At 55.0% G+C, this 14,430-nt stretch overlaps 1 protein-coding gene across 3 annotated transcripts in view; it reads left to right on the plus strand.

Annotated features, from left to right (window-relative positions):
• ITPR3 (inositol 1,4,5-trisphosphate receptor type 3) overlaps nucleotides 1-14,430 on the plus strand; it is an 81,554-nt gene that overhangs the window by 41,952 nt on the left and 25,172 nt on the right. For all 3 annotated transcript variants that reach the window (XR_012155855.2, XM_073320289.2, XM_073320290.2), the window contains 16 exons: nucleotides 359-520; nucleotides 1,380-1,552; nucleotides 2,425-2,544; nucleotides 3,565-3,747; nucleotides 4,550-4,801; nucleotides 5,316-5,460; nucleotides 5,816-5,963; nucleotides 6,843-7,039; nucleotides 7,288-7,417; nucleotides 8,375-8,432; nucleotides 8,736-8,901; nucleotides 9,500-9,664; nucleotides 11,078-11,146; nucleotides 12,377-12,502; nucleotides 13,256-13,378; nucleotides 14,179-14,379. Coding sequence is in view for 2 of the 3 variants with exons in the window: in XM_073320289.2 (XP_073176390.1) it covers nucleotides 359-520; nucleotides 1,380-1,552; nucleotides 2,425-2,544; nucleotides 3,565-3,747; nucleotides 4,550-4,801; nucleotides 5,316-5,460; nucleotides 5,816-5,963; nucleotides 6,843-7,039; nucleotides 7,288-7,417; nucleotides 8,375-8,432; nucleotides 8,736-8,901; nucleotides 9,500-9,664; nucleotides 11,078-11,146; nucleotides 12,377-12,502; nucleotides 13,256-13,378; nucleotides 14,179-14,379 (2,418 nt within the window). In the remaining variant the exon portion in view is untranslated. The remainder of the gene's footprint in view (nucleotides 1-358; nucleotides 521-1,379; nucleotides 1,553-2,424; nucleotides 2,545-3,564; nucleotides 3,748-4,549; nucleotides 4,802-5,315; nucleotides 5,461-5,815; nucleotides 5,964-6,842; nucleotides 7,040-7,287; nucleotides 7,418-8,374; nucleotides 8,433-8,735; nucleotides 8,902-9,499; nucleotides 9,665-11,077; nucleotides 11,147-12,376; nucleotides 12,503-13,255; nucleotides 13,379-14,178; nucleotides 14,380-14,430) is intronic.

The following is a 14,430-nucleotide window of genomic DNA, read 5'->3' on the forward strand; positions in this document are numbered from 1 at the left end:
CAGCCTTGGGTTCCTTTTGAGCCCAGTGAAATGTAGGGTGCTTTATTTGAGGTCACAAAATCTCCACGCAGGCCTTACGTGAGACGGTCCAATTCATTCTGCTTGTGATCAGAGTTGAGGCCTCCAGAGGGGACCCACTGCATCCCTTGAACTACCATGGACGGCCTTGAGTTAGCAGCAGGGGTGGTTTAACCAGGCTCTGCCTGCAGGCCTCCCTTATCTCACCTGCTAGGGAACGAGCACCATAGAAATACCTGTAACTAAACAGAGAGGACTCAGCTGCAGCGCTGAACGCAGATTTGCGGAGGGCAGCTTGGAATCTGACTCCCTCCGGCTTCCCCCTTTTGTGTTCGATTAGATCTTCGGGATCCTGAAAGCTCCGTTCAAGGAAAAGGGAGGGGAAGGCCCCCTGGTGCGGCTGGAGGAGCTGTCGGATCAGAAGAACGCTCCCTATCAGTACATGTTCCGCCTCTGCTACCGGGTGCTGCGGCACTCCCAGGATGACTATCGCAAGAACCAGGTGGGTCCGTGTGGCAGGGCGGCCGGGTCGTCCTGGCCAGAGCTCCTGGCCCCACGTGATACACTGTCATCTGTATTGCGGAACACCTTGAGGCCCTAATCAGGGATCATGGCACCGTTGTGCTAGGCACTGTACGTTCATATCACAAAAAGGGAGCAAGCCATCTCCGTCTGCTCTCCAGGAACGCACATGCACGTGTTGCTGATTTGGCTAGCAGGCTGTGGGCTTTAGGACTCCCGTGCACTCCAGCTGCTCTAGCAGAATCTCCCATACGGATAATTCCCTGTCTTCCCACTGGAGTTGTCAGCTACTTGGGCCATGAAGTGACAGAGTTTCCAGGCCCCTGGCCTCCTCACCACACGCCAGCTCTGCTGTCCCCAAGGCAGGCAGGAACCTTGTCCTCTCTCTCCGGAGCTTGGATCTTCCTCTTGGCCACCATTTAACACTGACGCTGATGGGGAAGCCCTGGGCGGGGATCCTTCTCTCCACAGCTGGCCAGACAGCGAGCAGGGCTTATGGGGGGAAGCCCTTGAAGGAGATAGGTGTCGGAAGCAGAGAGTGGCCCTGAGGGCAGCAGCAGGACCTGGGTGGAGGGTGGGACCCGAGCCCACACCCAACCATAATCAGCCAGTGGGGAACCTGGATATCTTCCCCAGAGGTTGGGTCTGCGGGCACTGGGTCTCTGCATTGGACAGGCACCTCAGTTGGTGTCAGAGCACAGATTCCAGATGTCGCTCACCCTACTTGTCCCTCATGCTGGGGGTGTATTTTGCGGTCACCATTGGCACCCAGTACTAGCCCTGGCCCCTGCTAACTGCTCTGCCCCTGCCCCCACCTGATCTCTGCCCCGCTCTTCCAGGAACATATCGCCAAGCAGTTCGGCATGATGCAGTCCCAGATCGGCTACGACATCCTGGCAGAGGACACCATCACCGCCCTCCTGCACAACAACCGCAAGCTGCTGGAGAAGCACATCACCAAGACCGAGGTGGAGACCTTCGTCAGCCTGGTGCGCAAGAACCGGGAGCCCAGGTGCGTGCCGTGCAACCTGGCTGCTGTCTCGCAGTCTGTGCACTGAGCGATGGACCCCGGTGCACTGGTGTTTGAAGACTGTCGTGTCCAACCAGCTGAATATTGCTGTGTTGCAGCCGTAAAGGTTGCTGGCCAGCAGAGGGACTGTGCTGGTGAAGGGGGCGGTATGTTTGGGGTTTCGAGAGCAGGGACTAGCAGTGCCCTGGAGAGGGAGTCACGCAGGGAACAGGAGGAATCCAGAGGCTGGGGTAGTGGAGAAAGTAGCAGGCCTTGCAAAGGCCTGGAGGGATCGGAGAGGCTAACGGAGCCCTGCGGGGGCAGAACTGCAGAGGCCAGGAGTATCAGAGGAGTGGAAGCACCTTCCAGGGTGTTCGTGGTGTAAGAGGGCAGATATCTCCCAGGAGGATCGCAGTGGCTGGCAGTGCCCCGCTGGGTGGCTCATGCTGTCAGGGGATGGGACATCGGATGCTGCAGATCTTGGCGCGGTAAAAGCAGAACTGCGCCATACGAGAGCAGAGTCGTGGGGCCTGGGGAGGTGGAGACTCAGACAGAGGGCAGGCGCCCTCTAACGTGGAGCATCAGCTGAAGGCTAGATTGGGCTGAGCCTGCTGCTCGAGCAGGAGGACCCTCCCAGGTGTGAATGCCAGAACAGGATTTCTCACCAGTTGGGAGCATGCGCTCTTCAAGCCTCAAAGACCTATCCTGGTGTGCCAGGCCAACAGCTCCATAAGGTCTGCAACCCCGGTCCAGGTTCATGGGAAGACAATAGCTGAGAGAGAGAGGCCAGAGCATCCACTGGGGCGCCCTTCCCCTTCAAGCCAGCCCCCCGCCCCATCTGACCGTGAGTTGTGGCTCTCTTGTGCTCGCCCCAGGTTCTTAGATTACCTCTCGGACCTGTGTGTGTCCAACCACATCGCCATCCCTGTCACCCAGGAGCTGATCTGCAAGTGCGTGCTGGACCCCAAGAACAGCGACATCCTGATTAAAACGGAGTGAGTATCCCAGGGGCCGCTTGGCCCTGAGTGCTGGGCCCTTCCCCACGCCCCCCCGTGCGGGACTGTAGCATTGTGTGTGGAGTGGGGAGAGTCATGGGAATACCCTCCCCCTCCTCACCCCGGTCAATCCATAGGGTGGTATGAGGCTTCAGGGCCATCTTACCGCATCCCATCAATCTTCAGGGCCAGCGCCTCAGTTGGTGGAAATTGGCATTGCTCCATTGATTTCAAGGGGGTAGAGAAAGGTTGGTCTAGTGATTAAGGCCCTGGCCAGGGACTCAGGAGGTTTGGGTTCAATTCCTTGGGCACATCATTGACTCGCTCTGTGCCCCAATTCCCCATCTGTCCAGTGGGATAATACCCCCTTTCTGGTGAGGAAGGATGGGCTAGGATACTCACCCAGGCTCAATTCCCTGCTCTTCCACCGACTCCCTGGGTGACCTTGGGTAAGTCACTTAATCTACCCTGTGCCTCAGTTGCCCTTCTGTAGCATGGAGAGAATAGCCCTGCCCAGCCTCACAGCAGGGTTGTGAGGGTGAACCCATTAGAGATGGTGAGGCGCTCAGATACTACTGTGATAGGGCCAACATCTAGAGGGATGGATCTGGACCATTGTTACGGGGAGCCTCCTGAAATTAGTGCCTAAGACACAGTATGAAATATCGGCTTTCTTCAGCTTGCCCACGCCACAGTTCCCAGCATCTGGGCCCAGCATCAGTCTGGGACAGGTGGATTCTCTGGGCTCAGCCTTCTGCTCCCTTGGGTCCGCTCCCTGATCAGCAGTCTAGGAGAGGATCTTCCCAGCGCAACGAGTTTTCTTTCCTTTGTGGTTATTCCTCTGCCCTGTGTGAGATGGGAGGTAGCGTAGTCAAATGGTCAGAGCCCAGGCCTGGGGAGTCTGAAATCCTGACTCCTTATGTGACTTTGGGCGAGTCCCGTTACCTCGCCGTGCCTCGGTTTCCCCATCCGTACAATGGGGAGTAAGGACCCCTGTTGAACGTGGCGGTGTGATTGTAGGCTGAGGCCAGTAAAGGAGATGTCCCAGACCCACGAATACCTGAGCATCGAGTACTCCGAGGAGGAGGTCTGGCTGACCTGGAGTGACAAGAACAACGACTCCCAAGAGAAAAGCATCCGGCAGCTGGCACAGGAGGCGCGGGCGGGCAACGCTCATGATGAGAACGTCCTGAGTTACTACAGGTAACGCCATGTGGCCTCCCCGACCCTCCTGGGTGTCCGATGGGGACAACGTGAGGATTGGACAGTAAATCCCACCCCTGGCTGAGCTGGACTTTTCGGGGGAGTTCACCAGGGACTGGAACTCCGCATCAAGGGAACCGATGCTGGGCTCTGTGAGTGCTGTCCCTGCCCTTGGCATGTCTCCACATGCTCAGCCACTCCTGGGCCAGCCCAGTTCCCCACCCCCCCGGGCACTGGGATGAGCCAGGGAGGTGACCGTCCGGCCGATCTCCCTGTCTGGCAGTGGGGGACGTAACCCACCTGCTCCGCTAATGTGAAGGCGAGCATGCTCTGAAGGAGCCCTGCTGAGGGGGTGTGCCCATGGGACACTGGCTGGGTGCGGGTGAAGGGGAAACAGAAGAGGAGCATGTTTGTGGGGGCCCCCCCTCACTCAGCCAGCCACCATGGGGCATGTGTTGCTGCTGGAGTCAGTGGGAGTTCAGCGACGGGAGCACAGCTGCGCCTTTGTTTCCGTTCACAGAGCTTGGCTGTGCGGGCTCGGAGAGCAGCCCCCTGGCCCAGCCACCTCTCTCCAGCTTTCTTGCTCACCCCGTTAGGCCCTCACCAGCTACGCAAGGGGCACCGGCTGGGCATGAAGCGGGGTCTTGTTCCCTCGGCAGAGGGGCGGGATGATGTCTGTCACTTCCACAAATGATCTAATACAGATCCCCTCCCTCTCTCCCTCCATCTCGCCTTCTCCTTTCATCTCTTCCCCCGTCTCCGTCTCTGTGTGTCTTCCTCCCTCGTTCTCATCCCCGAACAGGTATCAACTGAAGCTGTTTGCCCGCATGTGCCTGGACCGCCAGTACCTGGCGATCAAAGAGATCTCCAAGCAGCTCGGGGTGGAACTCATCTTCCTCTGCATGGCGGATGAGATGCTGCCCTTTGACCTCCGGGCCTCCTTCTGCCACCTCATGCTGCACGTGCATGTAGACCGGGACCCCCAGGAGTTGGTGATGCCCGTCAAGTTTGCGCGGCTGTGGACGGAGATCCCCACCGCCATCACCATCAAAGAGTGAGGCAAACCGGTGCTTCTCACCGTGAAGGGGGTGGCATGGGGGATTCCAGCCCATCCCGCCCTAGAGATCCCTGGCTCAGATCTAATTTGTGTCATTAATGACCAAATGGCCATAGTGAAGGCAGGCGGGAGGCACATGTGGATTGGGTCTGGCAGGTCTTAGCCAGGTCTCCTCACGGGCAAAGCCTTAAAAAAAACTGATCAGTCCTCAAGGCCAGTGACGAAATGAGCTTTGGAGACTGAGCTCTCCTCTCTCTCTCTCTCTTTCGAGGCCAGGGTCACTGGGACACTCGCCCTTGCTGCTGCCAGGCAGGGGTTTTGTGGGGAGAGGACGCTGACCTCCGGGCCTGTCCATCCGATGCAGAGAACTGCATCTGGCACGACGTGCTGCCCTTCTGGAGAGCCAGGCAGGGGCTCCTCCTCCGCGGGAGAGGCACTTGAAGGGCTAGGGCGTTGAGAGAGACTTGGCCCATCTCCTGCTGGCTCACAGCGCCTCTCCTCCCCTTTGCAGCTACGACTCCAACCTGAACGACTCCCGGGATGACAAGAAGAACAAGTTCGCCAGCACCATGGAGTTCGTGGAGGATTATCTCAACAACGTGGTGAGCGAGGCGGTGCCGTTCGCCAACGAGGAGAAGAACAAGCTCACCTTTGAGGTGAGAAGCCTGCTCTGGCCCTGCCGGGGAGGGGGCATTCATCAGTGCTTTGAAGCAATCCCGAGTGGGGGCATTTCAGCACAGCCTGGGCCTTATTCCCTCAAAGAGGCAAGGAGGCCACGTCTCACTGCTGTACAGGGGCCCTGCGAAAACTTGGCGGCCAGTTTCTGGTCACACCATGGGTGGCCATCTTGGAACTGCCAAGTCTTGGCGCAAACTGGGCCGCCATCTTGGAATGGCCAATTGCCACTGCAGACTGGGCAGCCATCGTGGGAGTCCTTACCCTGTATGGTTGTATTCCTTGTCTGCTCATGGGGTGTGGGAGAGAACTGGAGTCTTTCTGTCCTTCCTGCAGGTCGTCAGTCTCGCCCACAACCTCATCTACTTTGGCTTCTACAGCTTCAGTGAGCTGCTACGCCTGACACGCACTCTGCTGGGTATCATAGACTGTGTCCAGAACCCTCAGCTCATGATGCAGTCCATGTACAATGAGGATATGGCGGGTAAGGCTCCATGGCTGGCCTGTAAGCACCTGCTTCCCTGAACGGTCTCAATTCATTGATGAGCTCAGCTGAAACTGGTGGGCCTGACTGTCTCTGGAAGTGTGGGGTGGGGCAGCTACCTGGGGCTTCTCGCCTCTGCGCTCACAGCCGGGAGCAGGGGGGAGGTCGCCCGGGGCTTCTCACCTCCGATGGGTAGATCCGCACTGGTGCTCCCAGTGCAGGGAGCCAGGACCATGGTGGGCAACAGGGCTCCCAGTAGGCAGTGGGGAGCCCGGGCGGCAGCCAAAGCTGGGAGCCTGGGTGGCAGCCTGGCTTGGAGCAGAGACCCGCTGGGGCAGGGAGCTGGCTTTCTTGTCAATTTCATGGCTCCAACAGAGGCATGTAATTGACAAGAATAACAGCCAATGTAAGGAACACAGTGTCTACATAGACTCTGCTTCGCCCTAACTGCATCGACATAAACCCTACGCCTCTCGTGGAGATGGAGTTATGACGTTGGCGTAGTAGGGCAATTATATTGGTGGGCGCAAGGCTGTAGTGGAGACACTGACGACATGCCTTATGTCAACCTAACTCTGTAGTGTAGACTAAGCCTGAGAGACAGGGGTTAGCAAGAGCTTGGCCTCTCTCAGATTCTGGGGGAGGAGCTCGGAATTTGGCCAGCAATAGTAAGTAAGAAATGCAGGGACACGCCAGGTGAATAATCAGCCTCCCCATTTATCCTCCAATAAAATTAAAGCAGTTTCCAGTTTGGTGGAAGTTTGGGTGGGTCCTTATGCCAGCCGCAAGGTGGACTTGGAAGCCCAGTTCTAGCCCCCCTCAGTGTATTAAAGCTGGCCTCACACATTAGCCTCTTGCCAACCTTGGCTGCTTCCCTAGGGAAGAACGTGCGGAAGTCCATCCAGGGTGTTGGCCAGATGATGTCCACCATGGTCCTGAGCCGGAAACAGTCCGTCTTCAGTGTCCCAAGCCTCAGCACCGTGGTGGCCTCTGAGCCCACGGACCGGGAGAGGACCATAGAGAATGAAAACATTGTTGTGATGGAGACCAAGCTGAAGATCTTGGAGATCTTGCAGGTGGGAGCCCACGGTGATGGAAAAGCTGGTGCATGAAGCTCAGAGGGAGGGAACAAATGAAATGAGGAAGCTGCAGATTCCCGTGGACTTCTGCTATAGACCAGTGCGGCTGGCCTCTGGTTAATGCAGGGCTGGGGTGTTCAGAAGGGAAGGTGGGGACGGGGCGGGAAGCTGCAGCAGTGTGAAGAGGGTGGTTTCCATGGTGGGGGATTCACTTCTACACTCCTTCTGCCCATGCTGCTCCCCAGTTCATCCTGAACGTGCGGCTGGACTACAGGATCTCCTACCTTCTCTCCGTCTTCAAGAAGGAGTTCATAGAAGTCTACCCCATGCAGGACAGCAGCGCGGATGGGACAGCTCCAGCCTTCGACTCCACAAGTAACTGTCTCTCCATCCCTTTTGCTCTTTACCAGCAGTTCCAGTCTCCAGTGCAGCTTAGATTTAAAGGGCCCCATATGGCATGTTAAATACCAGCTGATTATTGGGAACACACTGTATGGCTCTGATAAACTTTCTTAGCAGATGGAGAGGGATACATGCTGCATTGAATGGGCTGGGTTGGACCTGGATTTGATTATTTGGTGCCAGGGCCCAGCAGTGGTTTGGGAGGCTTTTGCTTGGAGGAGATGGAGGTTGAAGGAAATTAGGGACACAGACACTTTCACTCTGGTGTTTCTAAGGTGTCTCTCCCCGTGGTACCTAGTATCAGCTCAGTAATAAAGGTCTGCATCTTCCTTCCCTGGCTTCTCTTTCCTTTTGCCGATTTGCTCCCCACTCCCCTTCTGTTGTTGTGAGCTTTTCCCTTTGCCACAGTTAAGCTCAAGGTTAAAGGTGGTGACACCTTCCTCCCCGCTAAGGTGACCAGATGTCCCGATTTTATAGGGACAGTCCCAATTTTTGGGTCTTTTTCTTATATAGGCTCCTATTACTCCCCCACCCCCTGTCCCAATTTTTCACATTTGCTCTCTGGTCACCCTACTCCCCACTTCCCATATGCTCCTTCCTCACCATGAAATAGCAGCAGGACGTGTGTGTACGTAGAAGAGGCCAGTGGCTCAGCAGAGAACTACCGAGGGAGGTGCTTAAAGGCAGGGGAGGTCAAGAATCTGCGGATACGGTGGTGAATGCTCAGGTACCCCTTGATGAACAACCTTGTGACGACCTAGAGATAGCCCAGTCCATCCAGAGTTCAGCAGGGCAGGAAACCCCTTTCCCCTCCCTGGATTGGGAGTTGAGACTGTTTCCCTAGGAGTTCCCTAGAAGTTTCGTTGTCACCTTCCATTGGGACGGGGTTGAACTCCCTGCTTATGGCCCCTTTGGTTTCTCTCCTTTCAGATGCAGCAATGAACTTGGACAGAATAGGGGAGCAGGCAGAGGCCATGTTCGGGGTCGGGTAAGTGCCTCAGTCCCTTCTTTCCAGCGGAAAGTGAATCTGTCCTTTGCTATTCCCTGTAGATAAGTCCTGCTCTCCTATGAAGAGGTGGATTGCTGGTGGCTGAAAGCCTCAGGGGGCAGAGAATGTGGGTGGCCTGGGGCTACCATAAAGGCTACCATAGGAGCCCCTTATCAGCCATCAGGAGTGGAATGGGCTAGCACAGGGCCAGCACAAAGCCAGAGGGAGTCCTTATTGCTGCTGAGGACTGTGGCCTGAGGAGCGGATTGTTACTCACGGCGTGGGCTTTCCCCTTGGCTTCAGGAAGTCGAGCAGCATGTTAGAGGTGGATGATGAAGGAGGGAGGATGTTTCTCCGTGTGCTGATCCACCTGACGATGCACAACTATCCCCCGCTTGTCTCCGGCTCCCTCCAGCTCCTCTTCAAACACTTCAGCCAGCGGCAGGAGGTGCTGCACACCTTTAAACAGGTAACACGGCTGGGGGCAGTCCAGGTGTCCCAGACCCTCTCGCAAGTCCTGGCCCACACCTGGGGTGCAGTTGGCTGAGGGGGTTGTAAATAGGTTACGCTAGGTGTGAGTCTAAATCCAGCCAGGCTGGCAGGGAGCAAATGCGGTGTGGAAATGAGCGGGTGAGGTCAGTCCAGCGGCTAGCTGGTGCATGTCCACAGCGTTTGGCACCAAGAAAAGGTGCATGGTGGAATGGCCAGATCTGTGCCAGCTAAGGGAGTCCCATTGGTGCAGCTCCTTCCTTAAACTGCTCTGGTAGGGTTGCTGCAGATCCTGGCCATGCCCGGCAGGAATCAAGTCTAAGTGGTCTTGAGAGCCTCATCTGTGGGAGGTGGATGCTCAGGGTTGGGTAACAACATCACACCCAGGCCTGATAATGCCATAAAAGTAGCTTTTAATCAGCTGTTTCAGCCACAGCTGCCCCTGAGTCTTCTGGACTGAAGGTGGGGGAAGCAGAGAGCTGAGTGAGGAGAAGGCGGATGGACACCCACGCTTGACTTTTCATTGCACACCGGGTCCTCGGTGAGCAGAAGGGGCTGAGGTTCTCCTCGCATTGCAGGTCCAGCTCCTGATCTCGGCTCAGGATGTTGAGAATTACAAGGTGATAAAGGCTGAGCTCGACAAGCTGCGCATGATGGTGGAGAAATCTGAACTCTGGGTGGACAAGAAGGGCAGCCCCAAGGGGGAGGATGCAGGGGAAGGGGCCAAGAAGGAGAAGAAAGAGGTAAGAACCTGAGCAGCTCTCCAGATTGCAGGGGATGGGCTGGATACAGACACCCCTGTGCCATTGGTTCAAATCCAGCTCAGGCCAGTGACGGAAGGATATTCTCTCTCGGTTCAGCCCCCTGAATTGGGCATGCCAGAGGTGGGTGTTAGTGAGGCATTCAGTGCAGGAAGGCAGCTGCTCCTGGGGAAACGGGCAGGTATGGAACCTTGTCCGAGGCTTGCTGAAGGTCCAACTACCCTGGCTCACTCTTGTCCACGTGCTTGTTGACACCCTCAACAAATTCTAATAGACTGGTGAGGGATGATTTCCCTGTACAGAAGCTAAGTTGACTCTTCCCCAACATATTGTGTTCATCTGTGTGTCTGTTCTTTACTGTAGTTTCAATCAATTTGCCTGGTACTGAAGTTAGCCTGTAATTGCCAGGTTTGCCTCTGGAGTCTTTTATAAAAATTAGCGTGACATTACTCTTTCATTTATCGATTTGTTCCAATACCTCTTATATGGATACCTCAATCTGGGACAGTTCTTCAGGTCTGTCACCTAAAAAGAATGGCTCAGGTGTGGGAATCTCCCCCACATCCTCTTCAGTGAATTCATATGCGAAGAATTCATTTAGTTCTCCACAACAACATTCTCTTCCTTGAGTGCTTCTTTAGCACCTTGTTCGTCCAGGGGCCCCATCATTGTCTGACAGGCTTCCTGCTTCTGTTGTATTTAAAATTTTTCTTGCTGTTCGCTTTTGTGTCTTTTGCTAGTTGCTCTTCAGATGCTTTTTTTGGCCTGCCACTTGACTTGCCAGCTCCTTTATGTATTCCTCAGTAGGATTTGATTCCCACTTTTTAAAGAATATCTTTTTGCCACTAATTGCCTCTTTTACTCTGTTGTTTAGCCAGGGTGGCATTTTGGTTTTGGTCCTCTTACTGTTTTTTTTTAATTTGAGGTATACATTTAGTTTGTGCCTCTATTGTGGTGTTTTTAAATAGCTTCCATGCATCTTGCAGGCATTTCACTCTTGTGACTCTTCGTTTTCATTTCCGTTTAACTAGCTTCCTCATTTTTGTGTAGTTCTCCCTTTTTGAAGTTAAATGCTACTGCGGTGGGGTTCTTTGGTATTTTACCCCTGACAGGAATGTTAAATTTAATTACATTGTGGTCACTCTTACCAAGCAGTTCAGCGATATTCACTTCTTGCTTGAGATCCTGTGCTCCACTTGGGACTAAATCAAGAATTGCCTCTCCCCTTGTGGGTACCAGGACTAGCTGCTCCAAGAAGCCGTCATGAATGGGGTCTAGAAATTCTATCCCATGCTGAGGAGCCATGCACTCAGTCAATATGGGACACCTACCCATTATTATTGGGTTTTCTCTTTTTGTACCGAGAGATGTTCCTCTCTTTCCTTCCCTTTGTAGCACGCTGCAGATGAGGAGGTCAGTACCCCTGAAGAGAAGAGCAGCGAGAATTACAAGATAGTCAAAGGGGTAAGTAACAGCGAATAAATATTGTCTCTGGTAACATCACATAGCACCAGCCAGCTGTGCAGTGGGACTGCCTGACCTAGCCAGGTCAGTGCGGAACATTGGACTGGAGTGGTCTTCATGGTGTTACATACAGCGTCTTGCACCATGGGTAAGGGACTTGTGAGAAGTCAGGGGTGGAGCTGGCAGCTTGCGTGCAAAGACATGTGAGACTCGGGCTTACATTTAAAAGCTTAGTGCAGGGGGAGCCCTATGAAGTCATCAAACCCTGTGCAATAAAAGGCAAAGGCAGGACTTGTGCTAGGGGACAGAGGTGAGGATTTGTGAATGACACACAGGACTCTCACTCTGCACAAGGAGGGACACAAGGATTTATGAATGAGACCCAGAGTCATGTTGCTGGACGTGAGGGTTTCTCAGTTGATTGAGGCCTATGCTAATTTTTGCTATTCTGCTTGGTGAGTTGCGTGATGGAATTGACTCTCCCTTGTAGTTGGACACAAAGGGGCCTGTTCTCCCCTCTGTCTCACCCACGCAGCCCAGTGACTTTAAGTGCGTACGCCTGGGAGAAACTTGACCCAACATTTTGCAAGGCTTCCAGGACAATCCCAGCTGACATTCTGCAGCCAGGGCAGTAAATGCTGGTGGGTGACATCCTAATCTTTTCCAGCCTGAAGGGTCATGAATGCAAGGCAGGGCCTGGCTGTGCAGCCTGCCAGCTGGGGCTGCAGATGTTGGTGCAGGGGGAAAAGTGAGATCGCAGCTGCCCATACGTAATGCGACACCTTCCATTTGGCAACATGGAGGATCACAGGCCAGATTCTCAGGCTACACCGATGTAAACGCAGCATTTACTCCACGGTGCTCAGTGGAGTGGCTCTGGGTTTACACCAGGGAAACTGAGAGCAGCGTACTCCGTCAGCCAAGGCTGGCCTCCCACTTGTGGAAGCTGGGTTCAGAGGAGGTGGCCGGAGGAGAACCGTGCCTTTGATCTCCTGGGGGATGGAATGTATCTGCAACCTGTTCCCAGACAGGCTGCCCCCTGGCAGCTTGGCTAGAGAGCACCCAGGGTCCGAACCCTAGAATCCAGGGATTAGGACGGCCCTGTTCATGCCTGGCAGCCCCCCTCGTTGGGGCTGCGTCCTGCCGTGTGTGTGTGTGTGTGTGTGTGTGTGTGTGTTCTAACGCTTATTCCTCTTCTCTTGTGCCCTGGGGGCGGGGTTCTCTCTCCAGATCCTGGAGCGGCTCAATAAAATGTGTGGGGTGGGTGAGCAGGTGCGCAAGAAGCAGCAGCGCCTGATGAAGAACATGGACGCCCACAAAGTGATGCTGGATCTGCTGCAGATCCCCTATGAGAAGGTGGGTGAGTGGGAAACGGGGCGGGGCTGGGCTGGATGGGAGTCGAAGGCAGCAGCCCCAGCGCATGTTCAAGCAGCTGGGATATCTCCGCGCGGGGGTCAGTCGTTCAGTCCATGCAGCTCTGGGTTTGCCAGTGGTTTCCTACATACCGGATGCCCGGAGGCAGCGTGTCTAGTAGCTAGAGCAGCAGACTGGCTGCTGGGACTCCTGGGTTCTCTTCTCAGCTTGGCCACTGACTCACTGCACGACCGCGGGCAAGTCACTTCATCTGCCCAGGCCTCAGTGCCCTTCTCTGTAAAATGGGGATAAAAAACTCTTACCCACTCTTGCAAAGTGCATTGTGGGGAAAGGTCTGTATGCAGCAATTACTAATAGTAGGACTGGAAGGGACCTTGAGAGGTCAGGGTCTTATGGCGTAACGTCAGTTCTGACAGACAGGAATGGACCGAGGAGCCATCCAGGACGGTATGCAGTCTATAGCAGCATGCCTCAGCCCGGGTCCAATGCGCCTGTCTGCACAATAGTGTCCAGGGGGTGAGATTTCTTCCTTGACCCAGCTGTGGATGCAGAAACCTTCTCGGTGCCGTCGAACCCAATTGATTTGTTCTTTGATGTGCCACAATGTGATCCTAGGAAATGCCATCTTGGGAGGGGCGTCCTTGTGCTTCTCATGGCTTAGGATGTCTTCTGGGTAGAATTCCTCAGACACCTCCTCCAAGAACTCACATTCTTCTCTGCTCCCCCTTTGCTCAGGGTGATGCAAAGATGCTGGAGATTCTGAGATACACCCACCAGTTCCTACAGAAGTTCTGCGCTGGGAACCAAGGAAACCAGGCCCTTCTGCACAAACATCTCAACTTGTTCCTCACCCCTGGGGTAAGAGAGGAGGCCTCTCCCCCCGCCTCCCCTCAGGAGAGCTCAACATGGAACCAGAGGAGTGGGCTGGGGGATAGATGGGAATTCATAGACAATAGAGATGGAAGAGACCGATTCTGGTAGGTCATCTAGGCCACCCTGGTCCCTCTACCCCGCTGGCCAGTCCTGGATAGTTCACTAACATTTCACATGATAGTGCTTGCTCTCTACAAGAGTGGCCTTGCGATAAAGGCACTAGACTGGGGCTTAGAAGACCCGGTTTCAATTATTGGCTCAGCCCCTCATTTGCTGTATGACCTCGGGCAAGTCACTTCACCGCCCCGTGCCTCAGTTTCCCCACCTGTAAAATGGGGATGGGGATGTGGCCCAGCCTCACAAAGGTGTTGTGAGGCAAAGTCACTAATATCTGGGAGGCTCAGATGCTAGCAAAGCTGACAGAAAAGCCAACAAATAAATACGGAGATTGCTAGAGGGTGGCAAAGCACCCCTTCACACACACCCCCCCAACAGAACAGGGAAGGAGGAAAGTTCTACGCAACCCTGCAGGATGGTCAGGGGGTTGCTTGGCTAAGGGTTGTGAAGGCCCAGCGGGTGGGGGTTTAGGGGTTCAGGATAATGGTCCAGGAGCAGGGAGGGGTGTTTGGAGAGCATGGACAAAGGAGAGAGAGACCCAAAAGAAGGGAAGAGGCATACCTGCAAGAAGGAGAGCAAGTGGGGGGGGGGAGCTGGGAGTGTATCTGGGTGTTTGGGGGCTCTGCGTAGCCCCTCAGCCTCACGCAGGTGCTGTTCCCCCCCCGCAGCTCCTGGAGGCCGAGACGATGCAGCACATCTTCCTGAACAACTACCAGCTGTGCTCGGAGATTAACGAGACGGTGCTTCAGCACTTCGTCCACTGCCTGGCCACGCATGGCCGCCACGTGCAGTACCTCGACTTCCTGCACAGCATCATCAAGGCGGAGGGCAAGTACGTCAAGAAGTGCCAGGACATGATCATGACGGAGGTGAGAGCCCCCTCCCCTTGGGGGGGTGTGTGTGTGGGGTGTGGGGGGGGT

The sequence above is a fragment of the Lepidochelys kempii genome, chromosome 21 (assembly GCF_965140285.1).
Source record: "Lepidochelys kempii isolate rLepKem1 chromosome 21, rLepKem1.hap1, whole genome shotgun sequence".
In the NCBI taxonomy this organism is placed as follows: domain Eukaryota; kingdom Metazoa; phylum Chordata; order Testudines; family Cheloniidae; genus Lepidochelys; species Lepidochelys kempii.